Here is a 26,172-nt window from a genome sequence, read left to right as displayed (position 1 = left end):
AATGGAGAGAACAGCCAGTTGTTTAAAATCCTTCTAGAGCAGTTTCTAATTCCCCCCTTGCGCCAGGGTTCGGAGGGGGGAGGGGGGTAGAAGAGCGGGTGGAGGGAGGAGATCGGAGAGGGAAGGAGGGAGGGAACCCGGGAGGGAGGGAAGGAGGGAGGAGACTGCCGCTTAGGCTGTATCCGCCGCCGCGCGCTTCGGCAGGCCGGAGGGAGGGGGGAGGCCTGTCAGTCTCATGCGTTGCCTGGGCGAAGGGGGCGGAGCTTTGGCGTGGGGCGGCCAATAGTGGGGGTAGCTGCGTGGGTCGCCATGGGGACGGGGCTGTTCCCGGGGAGGCTGTGATGGGTTGACAGGTGCGTGACAGTGGGAGCTGCTCTCGGCACAAGCATGTACGGCAAAGGCAAGAGTAACAGCAGCGCCGTCCCGTCCGACAGCCAGGCCCGGGAGAAGTAAGTGTCTCCGCTTCTCACCCACCTCCGCCTTCACACGCGCGCACACACACACACGCACGCACTCGCACACTCTCTCGGAGACACACAGACACTCTCCGCCCGGGGAGAGCCTGGGGTGGGCTGGCAGGGGGAGGGGTACGCGAGGTGGGGCATGCGGTGCGGAGAGCGGCTGTTTCCCAGGAGGGGCTCGCGCGGGGCGGGCGGCCCTGGGGTCTGGCGGCGGGAGGGAGCGAGTGTGTCGGGGGGCGGCGGCGGTGCTGGTGGCGGGGATGGAAACTTGCTTGGGTGATTGAGGGAAATAACCCGCGGGTTCACCTCCTCACAAAGTAACTTTAGAGCTGGGGTCCGGGGCTGCGGGGAGCGGAGAGACTACGTGGGTCGCGGGTAGGGGGAGAAAGGGCAGCTGCGTGGAAGAGGGCAAGCGGAGGGAATGTGGGTGTTTGGCGGGGAGGGCAGTGCGAGCGGCCGGCAGCGCGAGGGGCGCCGCGGCGGGGGGCTCGGGTGCCGGGACTCGGGGCCGGGTGCGCCGAGCAAGGCGAGGGCGGCGGTGCCGGGCGCGCGGCGGGCGGAAGCCGGGCGCGGAGCGGCCGAGCGGGGCCCCGCCGGGCGCGGAGACGCGCGCGGGGCGCGGAGGGCGTGTGCGGCCGTGGGTCGGGTGGGCGTCGGGGCTTTCTCCGGCCGGCGGAGGGACGCAGCATTCTCATCCCCGCGCGCCTCGCGGAGCCCGGGCAGGGGGCGCCAGGGGCGCCGCTGAAGTTTGGGAGTCTAAGACCGAGTTCCCTGTGAGGAAAAGTGTGCTGGCGAGAAGCGGGATCTGCTGGGGTAGGCTGGCGTTTCTGCCGCTCTCAGGCGACCCAACTCCGCGGCGGCCGGGGCTGGAGAACTTTTTTTGGAGACTTGCAACCTCTCAAACGTCTGGGGGCCTCGGCGGCCCGGGCGGCGGGCGGGGCGGGGGTCGCGGGGCGCGGAGGGGTAGCCGTGGGAGCCGCGACGGCCGGCGCGAGGAGGGCTGTCTGCGGTGGGGAGGGGGCAGTGGTCCGAACGGGGGACTTGCGGGAAGGGTAGAAGCGTGCATGCGGGGAGGAGTTAGTTGTTTGGTCGGGGTGGCGGGGAGATACAGGTGTTAACTTCGGTGGGAGTCCAGAGGAGGCTGGCGAGAAAAGAGCCCCTCCCGGCCTGGGATGCCACCGTCACGGCAAGCTGCGAAGCAGGGTTGTTTGCTGCTATTTTTATGTACTTGTAACTGTGATTTGCTTGTTACTAACAATGAGAGCGAATAGTGACTGTGACCACTGAGGAAGAACCCCTCTTTTCTGTACAGCAGATCTAACAGTGATTCCCAGTAACCACCTCCACTCTGAGGGTGAAGTGTATCCTTGTCATTGGACGCGCTCTGCCTTTCCTAGGGGTTCAGACTGGGAAAAAGTCTGAGAGCATCTCTCAAAAGCTGCTTTAGTTACCTTGCGCGCGGAAATAGCTGCGTAAATAAAAACCGAACGTGCAAACTACCGAGTTTCCCTCCTAGCTGGCAGTTAGTAGTCGTCTCCTGAAAGTTTCTTGTGCCCTAGGGATGGGAACATTTCCTAATCTTCGTGTTGGCAGCAACACACATAATTCCTGTAGGATTTAGGGGAGGCAGGCCTTGATGTGGCAAAACAAAAAAAATTAACGGAGAGGTACTTTTTTCCCCCACCCCCCACCAGAGGTATTTTCTGAGTTATATTCAGGATCTTGTTGCTGTGACAAGGAGTATGTAAAAGGCTTAGCATTATAGCTTGCTTAAGAAACAGCAAGTTACTGGAATTGAAGTTTTGAAATAGCCTAATCTGTGTGCATTTACTATTTGGTTGCAATATATCTGAGAAAATAGAGACATTTAGGGAAGATGTTTTAATGATTTTTGGATTTAGAGTATTTGGATTTAGAGTATTTGGATTTCACATTTTTGGGAGTGAAGGAATTGAAATGTGTATTGAGGTATAATCTTATTTATTTGGGGAGTGGTTGAATTTGAGAATTAAAGTAATTTTGTATTTTACTTGAACTTCCAGGAATGGCTGAATTTAATCTATATTCTGATAACTTTGTAAAAAAATTTTTTTAAGTATCTAATACAATAATGAGGAAGTTGAACCTGGTGTGTCTGTAGTTCTTTCTAGCTCTAATTCTGTGATATTGCCATTTTACTGTCAAATCTACCAAACTGAACACCAAGTAACATCTACTCTTGTAGGCAAAGTGGTGACGGTTCTGCTAGATGGTGCTATTTGATTTAAATATATTTCTTCCATTCATTATAATTGGCAGCAGGAATCCTGGACTGGTTTGCCTTATGAACTAAATATAGGTGAAGAGGCCACTTTTGGAGAATTGACAATGACTGTTCTGGGTTAATTGTCGTTGCATTAATTTCTAGGTGAATGTTGCTTGAATCTAAGACAAACATTGAGATAGATTCTGTTTTATGGAATAGACTTAGTTTCATTTTGCTGGGAGAGTTGATCTGATCACTCATTTTTTCCCTTTAAGTGTACTTGGGACTTTAATGGCACTATTCTACAACAAACAACCTACTAAGTTCTGAAGGTAGGAATCTTGAAGTTGTCTTTAAAATGGATGCCCCCCAGATTTAAAAAAAAAAATTTTTTTTAAGGTGTCAGATTTTAAAAGTTACCTGAGTGAAGACAAATGCTCTGTTAGTAAGCAAATCAGAATTGTACTGGCCTTAAAAGTCACAGAAATGTTTTTTAGTAATGAATATGTAAATATTTATTTTACTCTAATAAAAACATTCTGAAAACTGAGTCATTATTAAAAATAATGGCATGCACATAAAATAAAAATATTGGTTTTATAATCTATCACGAAATGTATTTTCCAATGAGTTCATAGTAAATAGCAGACAGACCCTTACCTATATTATATCTTTGCTTTCTCTTTTGTTAAGAAGTCATTATATGGAATACTTCAAATTAATTTGTAGGTTTTACACAGGTTCTATATTTTCATTATACAGTTCTGAACATAAAAATGGCTGAAGTCAGGTTAATTACTGATTTTGTTGTTTTAAAAGCCAGACAGATCAAGTCTATACAAAAGTTTGGATTAGGTTTAATTATAGAGAGAGTGATTGAAAACCCTTGGAGGGAGGAAGGATGTTTGTGTAGAAATTTAAATTCTGATCCTGTTAGGTCATTTACCCCTTTAGCAGGTTTTCTTTGTAACACTGCACTGCAATCCCAATTGCAATTAAGTAACTGTGGAATTGGTTGTTTAATGTCTGTCTTCCTCTAAAATGTAAGTTTCTTGAGGGCAAGGGATAATGCATCTAATTTCTTCTCTGAGGTATCCTTGACATTAAGAATAGTGTCTTCAAATGTCAAAAGCACCAAATAGTGTTGAATAAATGAAGATGTTAGACTCAAGGGTATTTTTTCAGTGTGAAATTTGTTTTTCAATGACCTCCAAAATAAGAACTTTGGAAGTTTGAGTTCCATATTCTCTAGCCTAGGTGTATTTCAAAAATAACCTATAACAACAAAACAGTAATCATTATTTATTTGTCATTCTATGTGTCAGTCACTGTGTTCAGCACTTTATATATATTTTCTCTAATTCTCCCATCAATTCTGCAAGGTATTGATTTTTTTTTTTTTTCTCCATTAAAGAAATAAGAAAACTCTGACTAGTTAAGTAACTTTGCCCAGGGATACACTACTAGCTGGATTTCTAACAAAGATACCTCTGCTTAAAACCTGTAGTGGAAGATGAAAGATACATTTTTTTTTCACTATCACAGACTGCTTTCTTGATTTAGGGTAGAATGCTACAGATTTAGGGAACAGCATTACATAATCAGGTATAACAGACTAAAGATTGATCAGATATGCAGTTTTAACCATTGGTGCACCTTATGCTTATACACTCCATTTTAACAGATTACAGATATGTGTGTGGTGTGGGGAAGACAAACTTAAGGAGGGAAAGTTGGAAGCCTAAAATAATGGAGAAGCCTTGTTTCTTGAGATTTTTCCTTCCGGAAATTTGTTTTATCACTTAAGTTTTGAAATTAGACATTGTAGTTGTGAACAATTTCTGTATGAAATGTTGCTGAACTTTAAGCTACTCTGTATGCCACACTGCCACAGAAAGATTAACTCGCACCTGCAAATAGATGAGTTGTGATACTGCTTTTTCTTAAACTAATTTCATCTTTAAAATTGTGTAATAGCACAGAAAGATGAATCTGCTGTAAAGCAACATTGAACATAAGGTACACATACTAAACAGTGATATTAAGTAAACTTGTCAGAAACTACAGAAATCTAACTGTGCATCTAACCTGGGGCTCTGAAAAGTAACTTTGGTTTTTAAACTGTGAAAACAACATATACTCATTTTTAAGTGGTTAAAGTCTAAAGATCATTTAAATGCTACTCCATATAGATTATCATGCTTATACATGAAATAGAATTTAGTCAAATAAATTCTGGTCATTTAGGAAAAACAGTAAGTAAATACTACTCCATATAAAAGAGAGTTTGTAAGGATTAGTATCTACCAGCATTTTTATTATTTTATTATTAAGTTGCCCCCCTAAAAATGATAAACTTTTCTTCTTCCTTCCTTCCTTTCTGAAGGAAATAAAGTTAAGACAAGTGAAGTAATACAAATCTCTTCAGAAACTTGATTGCATTAATGCAGTTAATGCAATTCAAGATTTCTAAAACTAATGAAGGAATATCTTTATGGGCATGAAATTTTCTATAAGATATTAAATTGACTCTTCCCTTCCCAATCCCCAGGATATTTCCTCCAAAATACTTGTATCTAATATGTCATCTTAGCTATGGGAGCTTTTCTTTTGATTGATCTCTTTTCCATTATTTTAGAAGTATCCAAAAAATGATTTTTTGAAGGAACAAACCTGAAGAAAAAAAGCGCAAGATGTTGAGAGTTAAATTTTAGTATTGTTTATCTACAGGTTTATTACTCTTAGAAATAGTATTAGTGTATTTTGAAATGTATTTTTGAAATGTATTTTTTCAGAGCTATGAAAGAAAAAAAATGGAAAGGTTTATTCCCACACTTTAGAGCCAGTTTGCCGTATAAAAAAACCAATTCAGGATGAAAAAAAAAGCATCAAGTTTTAGTTGCTTTGCAGTAGAGAAGTAAATGTGTCTTACATCTTCAATTACTACTAGAAAATAGAATTATTTTGTTTTAAAATTGAAACATACCCTGTGGGTGGGGGTTGGAATACCTAGGTTGCCATTTATTAACACTTCACCCCAATAGTTTATAGAGTTAGAAGTAAAATTTGGGAAGAAAACATTTTGAATTTAGAATGTTCTCTCTTCCATAGAGATCACAACTGTTACATTAATATTGGGACATAAGATTGAGGATTAATGTACTGGATTTAAAAGACATAAAACTACTTCTTGGAATGTATAATTTAAAATATGTATTGAAAATAATTATAATTTTATTTTGGAATATGTGGGGATATTCTCTACTATTGTGCGTACATTATTGCTTTGACATTGGTATGGGAATGATATAAAATATTTTACTAGTGACACTGTTGCTTAGTAGTATGTGAGCCTCTGTAAACATGCTAAAATATTAATTTTATTAATAACATTGTTTCTCAAAGGAGGGCCTTAAAATAGCATTAGAACAATAGAATAAGATATATTTGTTAAAATCTGAAAAGAGTTTGGGATAAAAAAAATAAGTTGTTATATTTAGATTTTAAACTTTGCTTATCAGATTTCATATATATTTTACATATGTAATATCTATTAATGTAAGGTTTTGTTAACATATGTATATGACTAGACTTCACATGACTTATGACTTGCACTGTGAGAGTTATTTGATTACTGTACCAAAACCCCATGTATACTATAAAGAGTGATCTGAAGGATGGTCTACCAAGATTTATATGCTACTTGTTTTCAGTAGTGTTAGAGAAATAGTAGAGGCTATTCTTCCCCGAACTGTGTATCTTAGTCATTGTGTGAGATGTTGAAAAACAGGCAGAAAATGTTCCATCCAGGGAAGAATAGAGTTTTTCCAGATAACTTCTAATAACCCTACAAGTTGCTCGAATTTATGGTTGGTCATAATGAGTAACTGGTAATTTTTGTCACAGAAGGTTGATAGTTAAAGATTTTTGAAAAGTGGAACTAATAATGTTTTTGTAACATTAACAGAACCAGAAATTTATCTGGGCTCATAAGAGCCTGGGCATTTCCAATGCAGTGAAGGATTTAATATTTGTTCTTTGTTCATCTTTAAAAGAGACAATTTAGTTGGTGTCACTTCTTTAGTAATGACAAAACTACCCTCATATTTCACTTTAAGAATTTTGATTATTCTATTTCATGTAGGGCCCATACAGTTTTCCGACAGTAATGAGCCATCATAACATTTTAAATCGCAATTCAGCTGGAGTGAGCTTGAACCAATGACCTCGCAATTTCTTATTTTTGATCCTCTGTATTAATTTTGCTTCATGGCATATCAAACAAGTAGTTGAGCACAGAAAAAATTGTAGAAACTGAAGTATAACACTTCATTTTTCTTTTTTTTTAAAAGAATTTTAAAATAACTATGTATAATATAGTTTTAGTTACTAAAGTATTTTAAATTTTTAATTGATATAATCTAAGCTATATTAAAATACTGATGAAATATTTGTGAAGGTAAGTAGATGAAAATTTTTATGAGGCTCTGTCCGTGTCTAAGTTAAGGAAGGAGTTGATGCCAAAAACAGGGTCTCACCTGAAATTAATGATTATTTTTCTTCAGTGATCTGATATTTGCCTTGATTCTTCTTTTTACCTACTTCAAACTTGAGAAAAAAACCAAAAGCTTCTTTACTGATGGAAGAAAGCGAGGTAAATGAATTATTTTATTAAAAATGATTTTATTTAAACAGGATTAAAATGAATGTTTTCTGTAAAATAACAAAATCCTAAATACTACATAAAGAGCTTGTGGAGTTTTGTCATAGTAAGTTTAATGTTTAATAGTAACAATAACGGCAGATACTGTTGTTTGAGTATTTTGTTTCTGTTTGGCACTTTACTTGCATTGTCTCATTTAATCCCCTCAAGAATCCACTAGACTGTAGGTACTATTTTCTGTTAATGTTACAGAAGAAACAGAGGCTTAAGAGTTTATTGTGCTTTTGGGGGCAGGTATCAAAACAGGAGATAGAAAATGGCTTAATTGATCAGGGCTTAAAAATCTCACGTAACAGGATGTCTGGAAGGAGGTAGTTTCAGAGTTAATTCAGGGAATCAAGAACACCAAGAGATCAGCTTCTCTGCCATCGTCATGGTTTCCCTCTCATGAATGCAGCATCCCTGCATCAGGTTCCCGGTATCACTTCGTCACACAACCAAGTATGAAGGCAGGAAAAAGGGCAAGGTTTTTCCTTTATGTCTCATTAATCAGAGAGAAAACCTTTTCTGGAGGTGCTTAGCAGATATCTTCTTATGCCTTATTGAAGAAAACTGTAAAATTCCCTCTCCTAAACCAGTTACTGGCAAAGGTAATGGGATTACCATAATTGGCTTAAATCAGTCATCCTGTGGGCTGGAAACATTTCTCCTTTGTACCTGACTACCTAAACAGAACTGGAGGTCTTTGGCAAGGAAGATGTATCTTGAGGATGTGGAGAGAATAAAGTGGGTCCCTGCCTTATGGAACTTGCTTTCAAGTTTGAAGGAGAAACATATAATAATAAACAAGTAAATAAATATAGTAGGCAATTTCAGGTAGTCATAAGTGCTAAAAAATAATAAAGTAGTGTGGTGTAATATAGAGAGTGACTGGGAGGCTACATTAGATTGGGTGGTCAGGGAAAGGTTCCTGGAGGATACGTTTAAGCAGAAACCTGAGTAATATTGAAAGAATCAGTCATGAGAAGATTCGGGGTTTAGAGCATTTTAGACAGGTCTAAACTGCCATTGAGGTAACCTCTCAGCATCGGCATAATTGCTCAAGGATATGTAAAATATGAGTCAGAATTGGGATGAAGCTGTGCTTTCTAGAGCCTGGTTTTGGTTTTTATTGAGGAATTGGGTGGTGGGTTTAGTTTATCTGGGTTTTCCTAAATAATAAGGTTGCCTATCTCTTGTCTTCTAAACCCTAGGGATATAGTTGTTCCTAATGAGGAGAGTGGAACATATGGCCTTTATAATAATGTTGATGGCAGAAATAGCTAAGATTTCTTAAACACTTAAAGCCTGTTGGGTTGACAAAGGATGGTACAACTGGCTAATTATTTCTCATAAATTTCCCAGATTGGATTAGACCCCCTTACTCTGTGCTTCATAGCAACCTCTACTTTTCCTTTTTCACGTCTGTCACAAATTTATGGATTATTTGTGTGATGTTTTGTTTAATGTCTCATCTTCTGGTTAGATTGGAAGTTCCCTGACGAGAGGAACCATGGTTGTCTTCACCAGTGTAGTCTCACTGCTTAGCACAGTGCTTAGAGTTCTGATTAGATATTTGTGGAATAAATGGATCAAGGATGTAACCTGTTATAAATATATCACAACAGGATATCACTATATCTAGCTCATTTTCTCCCCAAATATTTCTGATATTTGGTATCAGGATTAATATGTAATTCCTAAAGAAGAGTTTTCTATAATATAGGCATTTAGTAGTATTGTCTGTGGCTTTCAGGACTACAGGAGAGTACCTAGTTGTATTAGTATGAAATATGTGTATATTTTTAATATGAATTTTTGATAGAATAATCTTTTTTTGTGTTTCAGCAAATTTAATAATAAAAATGGAATCATACTTTAGAGTTTCAAGGTATTTTAATATGCTTTATTTAAATCTCTCGATAATTCTGTGAGGTAGGTGATAATTCCCATTGACTGTAGAGATTTGTACATGGAAATTGACTTACCCAACTAGGGTAATACAGATAATATGTGGCAGAGCTTAGTCATATTTAGATTTTTTTGGTTCCAAGGTTAGTGTTTCTTTCATTATACTACAGCTGCCTCTTTTACAATAAGAGATTCATACATATTTTAAGAAGGCTTAGGTATGGATTTGATGCAACAGAGAATCATGGACTAGAAGACAGTTAAAAGTTTATGTCAATACTTGAATGAAGATTTAGGCTAATTTTGGTTGATGAACTCTGTTCTTTTGCCAATTAGCTTCAATTTGGAGAGTTGGGGTAGTGGTTTTTTCCTTTTGTGCTTCTCTCCAATAAGGGAGAGAAAGTTTTTTGATACGGATTATTGATAGAACATTGGTTTCTTTGTTTTTGTTTTTATGGTGGTGAAATATGTATAACATAAAATTTACCATTTTAACCATTTTTAGGTGTACATTTCAGTGGCATTAAGCACATTCACATTGTTATGCAACCATCACCACCATCCCTCTCTAGAACTTTTTCATCTTCCCAAACTGAAACACTATACCCATTAAATAATAACTCCCTGTTTCCCCTTTCCCCCAGCCCCTCCACCATTCTATTTTCTGTAACAATGAATTTGACTGTTCTAGATACTTTGTATAAGTGTAATTATGCAGTATTTGTCTTTTTTGTGTCTGGCTTTTTTTCTTGCTTAATCACTTCAGCAACTTCATAAAGTTGATATAAGCCCCATTTTACATAGGGGGGAAACTGAGTCTCAGTGAGGTTATATACCTTGTCCAAGGCCATGTAGTAAATTGCATAGTAGGGATTCAAACCCAGGTTTCTGACTCTACTACCCATTTTAGACATCTTGCCTCACTGTGTTTCATTGCTTCGTATGGGAAAAAAATAATGGGAGTTGTGAGGGTGGTGAGAGGGAGGGGACTGCGTGGATAGTTCTCTTTACACATATCCACCATTTTTACTTGGGGTTGGATGCACTCGAAGAGAGAGGTTAAGGAAAAAGGTTAAAGAAAACATTTTACAGTTGCTAAGAAGATGGGCAGAATTACAGCTACCCAAAGTGTTCCACAAATAGCTCCAAATTCTTTAGCTGGTATCTGAGATTTAGCAACTTGGATGTAATGCTTGTCAGAGAGGAAGATGCCAGTTAAGAGCTCAGGTTATAATTTCAGGTGGAGCTGTTTCTCCATTCTTCTTTCTGTATCTAGAGGCAAAGTAATCTGGCATAAATTACTTTACTTGGTAAATTTTAGAGGCAGAAATAAATAGAAGAATATGTAATGTGTAGAAAAAATACTCTCTCCTCTAATTATGAGTTTATTCTACTTCTCTCTTCCAACCAGCATATGGCCTATTGGTTTTTTTGTTTGTTTTTGGACTAGGGCATCTGGAAAGTTCCATGTGGTCCAGGAGCAATAGTACAACCATATTGAATCTATTACACAGTCATTTCTGTAGTACTGACTATTAGAAAAAATAGAAACAATTCCTTTGTTTCATTTTTTTACAGTGTGATGCGCTGTCATTTATAATTGGATTAAAATTATGATTATACTTTATCTGTGCATTTAAGCAATAGCTATTATTAGGAAGCTATTAAAGGTGTTTCAATAAGCATTTTTTCCCCTGAATTAACCTGAGAGACTGATATTATTCTTTCATTTAGAAATATTGTAATGAAAAAAACTTCAGTGAGGTTTTTTTTTTTACCATAAAATGCATTACATTTACATAAAATATATACATTTACACAATATACATATGTGTATGTATATACTAGGAATAGTTTTCAGGTAGAAGTTCATTTTGGGAAATGACTTACTAATTCATTTTTAATTCAGATTGGTACTGGTCAGTTTTGTAAGTGAGTTGGACTTACAGATTCAGGGCCAAAAAGATTAGAGTATAGGCAAGTTTTTACTAAAACATTAAATGATGTTTCCATTTCCAATCTTTGTGATTTTTTTTTCCAACCAGCACCTTGGATTTTTACTGACTATGGTAGGCTAAATAATGGTGACTCAAAGATGTCCACATCCTAACCCTTAGAACCTGTGAATACGTTACGTAGTACAATGAACTTTGCAGACATGACTAAGTTCAGGATCTTGGATGAAGGATCTTGATATGGGTTACTTCCTACCTAGCTTATCTGCATGAGCTCAGTGTAATCATAATTACAAGAGAGAGACAAGAGTTTCAGAGTCAGGCAAAGGCCATGTGGTGACAGAAGCGGAGAAAGAGATGGGAAGATCTGGTTTTGGAAGATGCTGCTGGTTTTGAAGATGAAGGATGGGACCATGAGCCAAGGAATGCTGGCATCCTTACCAAGCTAGAAAAGGCAAACAAATGGATTCTAGAGCCTCCAGAAGAAACAGAGCCCTCCCAACACCTTGATTTTAGTACTTCTGACCTCCAGTGCTATAAGATGATAAATTTATGTTGTTTCAAGCCATTAAATTTGTAGGAATTTGTTACAGTAGCAGTAGGAAACTAATACACAGAATTTTTTCACCTCAGAAGAATCTACCTTGACCATACCAAGCTGGCAATACCAAGCTATGTCCAGGGTGAAGCTCAGACAGTTTTTCTGGTTTTGGATTGAGAAATACTTAATATAAAACTTGGGTTTTTTGTTTTGTTTTCCAGCTTTTGAGATATTATTGACATACAACATATATAAGTTTAAGGTTTATATTGTGATTATTGGATATGTGTATATATTACAAAATGATTATCACAATAAAGTTAGTTACCACCAAAAAAATGATGCTCTTCTGTAAGATGGGGATATCATTAACAATAGCCCACGATATAGCAATCACTGGCAAAGATGCTGCTAGTTAGTAAAATGTCTCTGTGTTTGTATTAGATCCCCAGTAGGATAGCTACCTTAAAAGAATAATCAAAGAGAGTTTAATGAGGTATGTGCATGATTAAAACCCACTGGGGATAGAGGAGCAAGAGAAGCTTTTTACCCCTCTTAGGTCTGAGAGGAAAAGAGAGAGAGCAGTTACCAGAATCTGATGAACACCATGGTCATTGTAGAAAAGCTACTCTCCTGGAGCTGTGGTTTTATGATGGGGACCACAGCTACGGTCAGACCCACTGTAAACAGAGGCTGGAGGCCTGGCAGGGAGGGGATCTTCTTTCTTCTCCTGCCTTCTGATCAGCTGATGCCTCCTTTCTGTAGAGCCCAACTGGGAGCCATAAGGTAAGGGACCTGAGGTGATATACTCTGTAGAGATCAGCCTTCCTGGTCACAGCAGGGCAGAAAGGCAGGGCCAATGGAGAATACCCAGGACAGTGTTCAAGTTTTTATGCATTTGAAATAAGTCTTCCAGTTCTTTGTATAGGATGGCCTGAGAAAATAGAGCTTTTTGAAAAGTTGGGTTTGGTCAAAATAGCACTTAAAATTAGTGTTTTTTTTAAATACATCTTTATTGGAGTATAATTGCTTTACAATGTCGCGTTAGTTTCTGCTGTACAACAAAGTGAATCATCTATATGCATACATATATCCCCATATCCCTTCCTTCTTGACCCTCCCTCCCACCCCCCCATCCCACCCCTCTAGTTCGTCACAAAGCACCGAGCTGATCTCCCTGTGCTATGCAGCAGCTTCCCACTAGCTATCTGTTTTACATTTGGTAGTGTATATATGTCAGTGCTACTCTCTCACTTCATCCCAGCCTCCCCTCTCCACCGCCCCCGTCCTCAAGTCTGTTCTCAACATCTGCATCTTTATTCCTGCCCTACCACTAGGTTCATCAGTACCATTTTTCTAGATTCCATATGTATGCGTTAACATATGGTATTTGTTTTTCTCTTTCTGACTTATTTCACTCTGTATGACAGACTCTAGGTCCATCCACCTCACTACAAATAACTCAATTTCATTCCTCTTTATGGCTGAGTAATATTCCATTATATACATGTGCCACATCTTCTTTATCCATTCATCTGTCGATGGACATTTAGGTTGTTTCCATGTCCTAGCACTTAAAATTAGTTTTTAAAACCTGTTTAACTACTTTATGGTACTATAAATTTGTATACATTTTATGAGGTGGGGATAATATTCCTTCTGCTTTCTGCTCTGATTTCTTATTCTTTTAAGAAATGCTAACTGTCTCTGATATGTCAGCCTCTGTTGAGCCTTCTTCAGTCAGATCTGAATAACACAGTAGTCTCTGCCCACTAGGACTCACTGCCCAGAGGAGGGTCACTACCAGTGATCACCACTCTGGGTAACACACCATATAATGGGTATGCAGAGGGTGCTGTGGGAATTCTGAAAAAGGGCATTGAATCCAGCCACTGCCCTGTCAGTAGAGAAGTTTACAAAATATGTTGTTAATTATCATTTGTAAAATACTAATTTCTTATCATTTAGTTATTTAAAAGTATATTTGAATTTAAAAAATTTAAAGTATAAGAATTAGTTCTATATAACATATCATTAATAGCATATTTGCCTTTTACATAAATCTCATGACTGTTTCATTAGAGCTTTGAAATGTAACTGACAGGTTTAAGATTGTTATTTTTTGTTATATAGTTATAAAAGATACAATAAATTAAGGTTTGTCAATATATATTTAATATAGTTGCAACATCCAACATGAAATGAATTAACTAAAGTTTACAACCATTGCTGTTCTAAGCAAAATTCTTAAGTACTTTCATTTGATCATTAATTTAGCATGCTTATATTCATTTAAAAGCAACAGTGAGGAGCATATGTAGGTCAATTTGATTTTTCTCTTGGGAACTTGAATAAAATGGCATTTATTTGAAAAATCTTCCAGTAAGGGCAACTGGCTTAAGAGGGTAGCATATCATCTTTAAATGTTTTCCTTATAAATACTTCTTAAATATAGAAAAATCTTTCTGTTTAATAGATTTATGAGACTTTCTAAGTCCATTTCCTTTGCTGGTTGGTTGTCTATATGGTGTATACTGTGAATTTGTTGATGTTATGGATATACTTCTCATCTATTTTGTTTGTCCCCTTGGCAAGGCTAGGAACTTTGAAATGTATAAGAATTGTGCATGTGTTATAGTAGCCTGCTGTCATTTAGAGTAAAGTAGAGGGAGGGAGATATTTTCGTCAAATTGCAAATGGAAACCAAGATGAAAAATATCTTATTTTAGGTTTACCAGCCCTTTAAAGTATTAAAGATTGCGTAGAGATATTTTGCTTTGTTTTCTGTTTTACCACATTTTTTCTTATTGTTAATATATAAGTAATACAACAAATTAAACAATGACCTTTTCATCCATATGGTTAAAAAATTATAAAGGCAAAGAATCAGGTACAGGTTGGTGTTACTTTGCCGCATCACCTACCAATTCATTTAAGTAGCTTTAATTAAAATAGAGGGTCTTAACTCTATTCTAATCAGAAAATATCATCCTTTTGTCCATTTACTTTAAATGAATGGGTATTTATGATACAACATGCACATTTCTGATGGTGTCTGTAGTTAAACATTTGCTTTTTTTTCAGATAATTGCAAGACTGATGATGTTTAAACTTTTTCGGACTTCCTTTGCAGGGCTCAGAGAACAAGTTTCGCGTCTTTTTAAATGCGTAGAAATTCAACTAGTTGAAATAAGTACTACTTAGTATTCAAGGCCCTATTTAGACAAAAATAGCCACTGTGACAGGCTTATGGGAGATCTTTCAGTTTGCTAAATTATATTGCTACAGGTAAATACTGTCCAGTGTATGATGTTTGGTCAGATCAGGTAAGTTATATAGAAAGAAAAAAGAAATCATTAAAATCTAGGGTTAATAATTTCTTACATTTCCTAATAGATATGATCTATCAGCAAAGTTGGAGGACTATAAAGGACAATACTTGAGACTTTGATTTTGAGTAATCCAATTTAGGTAGATTATAATAAATTCATATTATGTGAAACATATCACTTAGTGCAAATACTTCAGTTTTAAGTCTAAAGAGCTTCCACCTGTGTGGCTATAATGGGGGTTTCTGATCCTTCTCTTTCAGCTGTTGATGTGTGATGAGAATCCCTACAATTGTAATTACTATAACTAAGGGAGACTCATTTTTGTAATGCTTGAAAAGTCGTGGGAGCCCTCTCTATTTCTTCTGTTTGTTTATTACTGTAAGACTAGTTCTCTTCTCTGGCTGACTTCCAAGTTATATTTTCCATTCAGTGGAATCCTGAGATTACTGGGGCCTTCATATTTTTTTCTGTTGATGACTGATAGTATTTGATCTTGCTGATTGACATTAAAATGAGCTAATAAGACCTTTATAATTGGGGGATTCTGGGCATATTTATTTTGTCTTTGACAAAGAAGGCTACAGTTTTAACAATCAATTAAAATATTTCAGAAATTTAAATCTTTTGAAATTATCCAAGCTGGAGGATCTTAAAATTTAGAATTACTTTCTCAGACCTCTTTCCTTCCAATATTGAGAGGAATTATTCATTTAAAATTTATGAAGGTAGAAGTTGAATGTTTCTTGAATGTGCTGTTTTTCTAATTGTCTAAAAAGTTAAGATATCACTTAATCAGCAATGGATCAGGCTACTAAAATAGCTAAGGAGTGGTGGGGGTGGGTTGTGGAGTGTCTTTTTTTTTTTTTTTAATGTTTAATAGAAAGAGCATAAGATACTCTATTGTACAATAGTGATAGTTGCATCTGTACAAAACTCAGTTTCTCCTGTAGTCAAGATTTCTTTCTTCTGTGTGAACCACTCAAAGTAACCAAACTGCACAGCTTTATACCACATATAAAAGCAGCATTCAGACTGCTTGTTTTCCTCTTACTTATTTGCATATGTAATTTATTGTATCTGTAAAAAGGGAAGTTCTTATAAAAAGCAACAAAACAGGAAAAACAAGCAAATAGTCATTTCTTCTGGTAGATATGATTCAGAGCTTAGTTTAAAAAATTAAGTTTTAGAGATTCCATTTAATCTTGTTAGAATTTTGATAGGAAGTTGAACATGTAAAAGCAAAACTATTTTATTTAAAACATTTAAAACGTTTACAAGATGTTAAAAGTAAATTTACAGAGTGCATTGACGTTACTCTTATTGCATGTCTTGCAGTCTAGGCTGTAAATTATTATTACTTTGTTCCATAAAGACCAGTAATTTTTAATATATGTTTACGTTGAAGTATTTATCCACACTATGGATCATGGATTACCACTTTATTTTGAAAAAAGGGAATGATAGTTTCCATATTTAGAAACTGAAAAAAAAGAATTAAGGAAAAAATTGAAGAACCAGATGCTTTAACATCATATGCCATTCATTTTTGCATACTTAATTTCTGAAGTAAATTTACATGATGGTTCTGATTGAGTAGGTTCTTTTACTTTTGATGTAGCATTTTTAAGGATTACTATAAAGATTTTCTAATTCACATAAGTGAACGTTATCAGAGATAATCTTGATTTGACATAAGACATCAAATCAACGCCCATCTTTTGAAGCCAATTTTAAGGCCTTGAAATCTAATGCTCCAATGCATTACAGTGTTAAAAAGCCAAAAGATTTTGTTCTCCTGACATGATAATTGAAATAAAGATAGAACTTTTCATTTCTCCATTTAAGTTAACTTTATAATACAAGAAAGTTCGATTTTGGGTTTTATCTTATCACCTTCTCAAGTTATACAGAACCAACAGGGAGAAGAGAAGCAAAGTTTTGGGTGTTATCCCTCCCAAGTAATCTATAAATAAATGGTTCATTGTTCTTATGGAAAAGGAAAAGGATTTCTTTTAACTTGGATGATGATCTCTTCTATAGATGTGTTGAAATCTGGAAATTAAAAAAAAATCATATTAATTGAACTCTATTTGGATAAAGTAGTTGATTTTCTATTTTTTAAGGTTCTTTACTGGAATGGTTACTGGAACACTTGAAATGGATAAGCATTTTTGCCTGAAGCTTACTTAGGCAGCCAGGAAATCTTTCTCCCTTACTTGGCATAAGTAAAGATACTTTTCCATAGGATATTGCCAAAGATTCATTTGGCTTGGCAGTCACATGGATTTGTGATTACTTCTTGAGGGCAATAATTCTACTCCATGAAAATAGTAATCAGTTATTCTTTAAATCCATGGTCATCTAAACAAGATAAAGGGTTAATGTATAATTTCTTAATAAACAACTAACATTTGAATGACCTACAGAACACAGCATATTAAATTAGTGACTTCATTCATTATCTTGCAGTAACAATATGGTGGATGTTATACTCTTTTATAGACAGAGAATCTTGAGACAAAAGTAGTTAGAAACCTAAGGTCATACATTTTTAGTGTTTATAGAATCCATATTTGAACCCATTTTTTTCTAGTGAACATTTGTTTTTAAATGAGTATAGAGTTTCAGTTTTGCCAGGTGAAAATTTGTGGAGATCTGTTTACAACAATGTGAATATACTTAACATTATTGATCAGAGGTCTGTTTACAACAATGTGAATACACTTAACACTATTGACCTGTATGGTTAAAAATGGTTAAGATGATAAATTTTATGTTATGTGGTTTTTACTACAATAAAAATTCTATGAGAAGTGATTTTTGGGGGGATTTACTTATTAAATAAATTTTTAGTGAAGAATAACCGGAGGTAAGATGTTCATCATTTTGGTTCATTTCTTATCCAAAATGAATCTGCTGAAATTTTACCACTTAGGAGGAACCTCAGTTTCTACTTATATGTGGACTGAGATATAAAAAGTCTAGTTTTTTTTATTAGCAGAAGGTTATATTTCTTTAAAAAATCTACTCAATGATGTAAAGTTAAAAGATAAGATATAAATCAGAGTTATGGAACCAGAGAATAAGTGTATTTCAGTTTGTCACTCTATATGAGAAGTCTACTTTTCAGTAGAGGTAAAACTCAAGTAAGCCTACAGATTTTTAGTTACAGATATGTTTTTCACTATGTAAATTTTCTTTTAAAAATACAATTTCTTTTAAAAATAAAATAATTTCCTTTAAAATTCTTTTAAAAATAAAATTTATTTTTAAAAGTACAACATCTCTGGGAATTCCCTGGCAGTCCAGTGGTTAGGACTTGGCGCTTTTACTGCTGAGGGCCCAGATTCAATCCGTGGTTGGGAACTAAGATTCCACAAGCAGCATGGCGTGGCCAAAAAAAAAAAAAAAAAAAAAAACAATTAAAAAACAACCAGCCATTGGAAAAAGCCAGTGTTTTTCCTGGGTCTCTCATGTCTGTGAGAAATTTTATTTTATGCACCTATATTTTGTAAAATTGTTACTCTTTATTTTATCTTTTAGATTAAAAAGATTGATAACATGGGCCAATTGTTTAGAATTAGGTATTTTAAATTATGAGATTTAGTGTATTTATATATGTAACTATCTATTTGTTTTGACAGTAAGTGTAGAGGGTTGAGTTAATAATACTCCCCAGTTCATGGCATAGTATCATCTTTGGTCCATGTCAGGCGCCTCTACCGTTTAATTCACATTCATTATTCCTTCACTCATTCATTTATTCCTATCTGCTTCCATTGCCCATTTGTACAACCTCCAGCCATATAGGAAACAATTTAGGTCTATCTATCCTGCTGTGTATATATATATATATATATATATATATATATATGTATACACACACACACACACACACAAGGATAAATATAACCTAATTCAGTGATTTATAAAAAGTAAGTTTAACATGTTGAAAGCATTGAGAAATCTAAGAGAGTATATTATTTGCTCTTTTAACTCACTGACTTTTTAAACTCAATAAATAGTTAAAAGATAAACTTCATTTTCCATTAAGCACCAAATTCAGTTGTTCTTTGCAATTGGCTATAGTACTGCATAGGGCCTCAAATGTAGTTGGGATTCAATAAATGTGTTGATTCCATTTGATGCCACACTTACCAGTTTGTAAATTGGCTTGGTCGTTTGCAAAAGTTAATTCATTCTTGGGGACCTTAATATTTCAATATGACTTGGACATCAGCCAAACAACTAGAATTTATTTATTACAAAAGCAATAAGATATAGTTTTTTTCCTTTTTTAAAATATGTATATATTTTTGGCTGTGTTGGGTCTTTGTTGCTGTGCTTGGGCTTTCTCTAGTTGTGGAGAGCAGGAGCTACTCTTCGTTGCTGTGCGTGGGCTTCTCATTGCAGTGGCTTCTCTTGTTGCGGAGCGTGGGCTCTAGGTGCCCGGGCTTCAGTAGTTGCAGCATGTGGGCTCAGTAGTTGCAGCACCCGGGCTCTAGGGCTCGCGGGCTTCAGTAGTTGTGGCTTGCGGGCTCTAGAGTGTGGGCTCAGTAGTTGTGGCACATGGGCTTCGTTGCTCCGCGGTGAGTGGGATCTTCCTGGACCAGGGATTGAACCTGTGTCCCCTGCATTGGCAGGCAGATTCTTAACCACTGCACCACCAGGGAAGTCCAAGATGTAGTTTCTAGTTTACAGTCAAGTTGGTGACAATGTTCCCCCCTCAATATTATTGCTTTTGATTCACTATTGTGTGTGGTAAGCATGTCAGGTTTATCTCCGTTTTAATGAGACTGAAGATGTTAAGTGGCTTGTACAAGGTTACTTTGCTATGAAGTCATTCTCAGGACAAGGACTGGAATCTTCTGATTCCTAGGCCAGTGTTCTTAATTGTATATCCATGTTTTCAAACTCTTTTCCAGAAGGGACTGAAGGAGGTGACATGGTATGAAATGAGGACCACACTATGGTATGAAATGAGGCCATCTTAGAGTAGCTCCAATATTAATGTTTTTAGATAGTGGAGTGAAAAGAAATGTTTTGTTTTTTAAAAAGTGCCATTCCTTTTAACAAAACTTAGAAAATCATTGCTGTGTATCATTGTTGCTGCTTTTGTTTCGGGATGAAAGCTCTAGGTCAAATTAGTCAGTGTTAAGTCCACAATAGAATGAGAAAAAAAGTGGAGATCACTTTGGGTAGTATGGACATTTTACCAATATTAATTTATCCAGTCCATGAGCATGGAATATCTTTGCATTTATTTGTGTCTTTAATTTTTTTATCAATGTCTTTCAGTGTAGAGATCTTTTACCTCCTTTGTTAAATTTATTCCTAAATATTTTATTCTTTTGATGCTATTATAAATGGGATTTAAAATTTTTTCTCTAATAGTTCATTGTTAGTATACAGAAATGATTTTTGTATATTGATTTTATATCCTGCAGCTTTACTGAATTGATAACTATTTATTGAATGAGTGAATGTTGAATAAATAATGAGTTATCAAGAGATGATTAATTTACATTCACTGTTCTCTGAGAAAAATCTCAAAGTATATACATTTGATGAATATTTCCATTAAAATGATTTTGTCTTAGTGCATAATAGTATATGGAGTAATGTAGCCATGACTTAAAGAATGTTGTACCAGCTTTGGTATGTGATTTCTTTAACACCCACAGCAACTTTGAGAAGTTAGTAGTATATCCCCACTTTATAGATGATGAAACAGACAGTTGACACTTGCTCAAAGCTAGTTAAGTGGTGAGATTTGAGCCTAGGTATTTCTGTGGCTGAAGTCAGCATGACTTTACTTTGCTGCTTCCTAAATTAATGCTTAAGTTGTCTGGAAAATTCACTTCTGATAAACACTTACCCTTCCCAATGATGCTGGATAAACGAGGTGTTACTGTAATAGGTGCTAATTGAGTGGCTCAGAGAGTACGTGCAAAAGAAATTAAAGAAGGAAAAGGTGTGTGCTGAAGTCATGAGGCAAGCTTCTTGGAGTATCTGTGGAACCTCATTCAGTTAGTGCTACGAAAGTGTTCAGAACACTGGACCTTGCAGGATATATGGGATATGAGTAAGTATATATCGAGGAGAGGAGAGGTATTTCAGTTTGGAGAAAGTGCTTGGAGGCTTGGAGGTGTTGTGGGTATCTTGAAAGAAGTAAGGACTGGTGTGACTGGAAGAGAGGATTTAGAATGGAAAAAAAATAGGATATTTGTTGAAAGAGTGAATGAGGGTGATTGGGGGCAGTATATAGTCTATAAAGAATTTAATTTTTTTCTGTAGTTGTCAAGATCAGCGGCACTGTGGGATGAAGTAATATTTTAGGAAGTTGAATCTGGTAGCAGTGTGCAGGTTTTAAGTTAGAATAGTGCAGCATTGGTAGCACAGTGAGTAAGAGTGGCAGTTCTGGCCCTGGGCTTGAATTCCACCTCTTCTGTTTACTGGCTTACGAGCTTGGAATGTTACTTCACTTCTGTCCTTCAGTTTCTCCTCTGTGAAATGGGAATTGAACAGCAGTACCTTTTGCCCAATCCTGGAGATTCTGATTCAGTGGGTCCAAGGTGTGGGCCGGGAATACCCCCTCCTCCCAAGTCAGATTTAGTTACCCCCTCCTCTGTGATCCTAGAGCACTTTGTATTTGCTTCATGTTTTCTTTCTTGACCTCAGGTGAAAAAAATTGAATTAAACTCCTCAGATAATGGCACACTGTCAGCTTTGGCAGGTACAAGGCTCCTCTCTTGTTGTATTTTATTTACAGTAATTCTCATTTATCCCCAATTTCGATTCTCATTCCCTGCCTCCAAAGACATCCATGCTAATGTTTTTGAATGTGTGTGTATCTTTAAAAAAAAATATGGTGGTGTTTTATGAACATGTATGTTTTTCATTTATATAAATGGTATTCTGCTATAGGTCTGTTTTTTTTTTCACTCAACACTCTAATAATGCCTTTTATGATAGAAAATTTCAAACATACAAATGGGGAGAGAAGAGTATAACACACTCCCATGTATCTGTCGTTCAGCATCAACAATGATAAAATCATAGCTAATCTTGCTTAATAAACATTTGTAACCTCTCCACAATTCCACCTCAGCAAGCTGTATTACTTCAAAGCAAATCTGAGAGTTTTTTTCTGTAAGTATTTCAGTGCTTAATACTTAAAAAAAAAACTATCCATTTGAATCTCTGTAGATATATTTCATAACTTGAAACTTCTTCAGGTGTTTGAGTGAGTATGCATCTATGACAACTTACTTGTCTGGTCCTCTGGTGATGGTCACCTAGATTGCCTTGTCACTTCCAGCTACCCCAAACAACTCTGTGATTTCCATTTTCATACGTGTCTTCTTAAGGGCTTTTGGGAGAACTCTGATTTTCTAGGGTAAGATTTCTGGATCAGAGTATACACATTCTTCATTTCACTGAGTACGGCCAGCTGGCTTCCCGGAATGGCTGTACTTCTTCACACTCTATCCAGCAGTGCATGAGAGTTCCCTTTCCCTTCATTTCCACTGATGCTTTGTATTCCCACACATTATATTTTTGCTGGTCTGATATTTGTAAAGTGGTATATCATTACTTGAATTTTCCTTTCTCTGATTATCAGTGAGGTTGGTTATCTTTTCATGTACTTTTTATCCATTATCCTTAGAGTTTTCTGTTCTTGCTGTTTCTTTTGCCTGGAAAACTCTTTGTCCTTATTAGCTTGGCTCACTCACTTCATTCAGATCTCTGCTTAAATATCATACCCTTGACCATCTTATCTAAAGGAGTACTCTTCATCACCTTATGTCTTCTGTTTTATCTTTCTTCATAGTATTTATCACAACAAAACATAGTATATTAATTTTATTCTGTATTTATTTATTTCTGCTCAAGTTCCTTGAAGCCAGGTGTCTTATCTATGTTGTACACACCTGTAACCCTAGCACTTAAAAAAGTGGTACTCATAAATATATGCTGAGTGAATAAATGTGAATTTGCTATTTGTATCGTTGCCCATTTCCCCTGCTCAGCAGGAGTTCCTTGAATATTCTAGACATTAATACTTGTTGATTTTAGATATTGTAATATAATCCATTCCATTGTTTGCTTGTTGTCTGAGTTGGAAGAGTTCTCCAGAAGTTAAGAAAAATATTTGGAAATATTTTTAGATCCTGTGATTCTTAAGCCTGATCGAGAAGGATTAAATAGCTGACTTATTTTGTTGCTGTGACTAACCATCCCATCAAGTAGTAGTCTTAATATTTTTTGTGGTATCCATCCAGACTTGATTAGTAGCTGGCAGATTTTAGGTCTTCTACAATTGTGGCTATTTTCTAAAATTTCTGAAAATGGTATTAAGCTGGGTGGTTGATAAATATACTAGAGAACGTGGAACCGAGCCTGTCTGTATATCTGGTTACTTTTTTCCCACTTAGTTTTGTTTTAAAACCACTGTTCTACCTAATATTTTGTTTCATGATGATTATATTAACTAGCAGGCATGCCTGTGATTGTGAAAACAATATAGCAAAAAGGAAACCCCAGGTTACTGATGTTATTTGTGTGTGTTTTATACAGATCTAGTTTTACGTGGAATAATCAGGCAGCATGTATAACAGTTCAACAGTGAATGCATCTTACCAGTTAAAAAATCATTGTACAAATTTAAGTTTTTCTATGGCTAAACATCTACTGCACTGAACGATGGTTACAGCCAAATTGTGGATTCTAAGAGTGCATGACTGATGGCATTTTAAAGTAGAACAAAAATTTTGTTCAAAAGCTTAACATCAGAGGAGAGGGGGAGATGCCTTGATATTTATCTAGTCAGCTTTCTTGCCTTTCTTCTAGACGATGATAAACACTAGTGATGTCTTTGAAATCCTGAGGCATTATTTTTTTTGTTCTTTTGGTTGAAATTTTATGCAAACATCTAAACAGTAGCTAACAGTCTAGCTTGAGAAGCTTAGCGTGTATGCTTTTTTAGCACCTGAAGCTTTAGTGTTCTGAATGATTCTGACAGCAGTAGCATGCCTTCTTCAGAAGTTGTAACAAAGGCCATGCCATCATTTTGATGGGTTGTGATACAGGTTTCAAACTGTGATGTAAACAACAATCCGTATGAGACTAAGGGAAGATCATTTGGAATGACTACTCTGATACATTTTCCACCAACGTGTGGTAGTGGTGACACAAGGTGGAGATGGCTTGGTAGTGCTTCAGGGAGGGCTCTTAGTTTAGGAAAACTCTTTAGCTAAGAACATGCCGTGTTACCAGAGTTTATGAAAAAAGTGCAATCTAGATGAGCTCTGAGCCCAGAAGTACAATCTGGCTGTATTATGTTTTTTATTTTCCGTATTTTATGATGCTTTGACATCTTGGAGCCTTGCTGACTTGGGACACGTTGCCCTCCCAGGGCTAGCTAATTCCTAGAGGTAGCTAGGATTCCTAGAGATAGCACTCCCCTGTGAGTGTGCCTTTCATATAACAAACCAACCAATCCAGAGCCCTTACTCACCACGTTTATTGAGCTCTTACAGGCTGAGCTGCCATCCCTTGGCCCTAATAGCACCCCAGGGTCAGGTAGCAGCCAACTAGGGGCAATCCCTGTGCCCTAGAGGCTGCTGAAGTGAATCAAACTTGCCAATCCTGAATGACTTACCCTGTCCTACCATGCATTTCCTGAGAAAACCACGGTAAAAGGCTTGTGCCCATGTTTTCCCCTTGCTCCTTCTGCCTCCTGACCCATCTGGTACTTGCCCATATAGCCCTATGTGCTGCAGCCTGCCCACCTACCCCGCCTTGGGAACTGTGAGTAATAAACTCTTCTTTCAAAGGCAGTTGTGTCCATGTCTGTTATCTTACTATACCCAATGAAAACAAATCCTGGGTACATTGTAAAACATGGGCTCAGCTCTCTTCTGGAGTCCCCTTAGCTAATTCTGGTCGAGCCTCAATTCAAGCTCGTAATCAAGATGGGTAGAAAGATCTTGGGTGCCTGTGGTGTTCCCACTGTTACTGTGAGAAGCCTGTTTTACACCTTTTCCCTCTGTCTCCTTTGTTGTGGATATTGAGAAGTCCATGGAGGGCATCTCTTTGAGAAGTAATGGGATTGGCTGGATGAGGATGGTAATCTGCCCCTTCCTTTGGGATTGGCTTTAGGTGTTCTTGGAGGATGGGGGGATGTGGTGGGGGAGAGGAGGAGCAGTGGAGGCTGTAAGTCCTGGAGAAGGGGAGCTGGGTAACCTCAGAGGGAAGTCCACCAGTGGCTCCTCACTGCTGCAGAAGGCACAGAGCCAGATCCCCGAGACTGCTGCTGCTTATGGCCTGAACACAGCCTGTGGATTTCTGTAGCAGGAGGTTATTATCATACTCTGTTTTGAAACCTGTGGCGACCTCATCTGGATTCTAATGTATAAACAAGGATGCTTCAGTGGAAACACTGCAGGAGTAAACATAATAAATGTTTACTGAAGAAAAGATGATATTATATAATTCTGGCAAAAATATAATCATGTTTTTTATAAAAAATGTAAGTGGAGGAAAAATGGAGAAAAATCACAAATTCAGTGTTTACTAAATATCAGTTGTATTTTAACTGAGAGATTAATGTATGGGGTTTATAGTTATGTCTAGATTAGAAATGGCCTTAGAAGTTTACATTAGAGTTTCTGTGTCCCAAAATGCTTTTATTTGTTAAGGAAGCTACAGACTTATTTGCGATGGCATTGCTTGTGGCTACATATTAGGGAAGACCCTAGACAGTGCATTTCTTACATATGTTCCCCTAAGGATTCAGTTTCATTGAATATTGACAGATTGACATATTCTTTTTTCATGTGTGGCACTCCTGGGAATATATGAAATGCAAAATTTATATTCTTATCATAGTTGTGTTAATAAATTTAACTAATGTAGAGCCTCAGCTTAGAGCTTGCTCAGTGAAACTGTGCTACCCTCAGCTTCCACCAGCTTCTTGATTTCTTAAGTCTCAGTTGCTTTCCTTTGACTGTGGAGAATATT

General features: G+C 37.1%; 1 protein-coding gene across 7 annotated transcripts in view; it reads left to right on the top strand.

Annotated features, from left to right (window-relative positions):
* Window positions 1-283: 283 nt before the first annotated feature.
* The window catches only part of SSBP2 (single stranded DNA binding protein 2), a 304,079-nt gene continuing 278,190 nt past the window's right edge, over window positions 284-26,172 (top strand). For 2 of the 7 annotated variants that reach the window (XM_036847748.1, XM_036847743.1), the window contains exon 1: window positions 323-449. In XM_036847748.1, the coding sequence (XP_036703643.1) occupies window positions 388-449 (62 nt within the window). In that variant the 5' untranslated portion in view covers window positions 323-387. Of the gene's footprint in view, window positions 450-7,307; window positions 7,361-26,172 lie in introns of those variants that run through there. The other 5 variants (XM_036847742.1, XM_036847744.1, XM_036847745.1 and 2 more) reach the window with 4 other exon arrangements.

This window comes from Balaenoptera musculus, chromosome 3, assembly GCF_009873245.2.
Source record: "Balaenoptera musculus isolate JJ_BM4_2016_0621 chromosome 3, mBalMus1.pri.v3, whole genome shotgun sequence".
NCBI lineage: Eukaryota > Metazoa > Chordata > Mammalia > Artiodactyla > Balaenopteridae > Balaenoptera > Balaenoptera musculus.
Note: the sequence above shows the minus strand (reverse complement) of the source record. Positions and strands in the feature narration are given on the sequence as shown.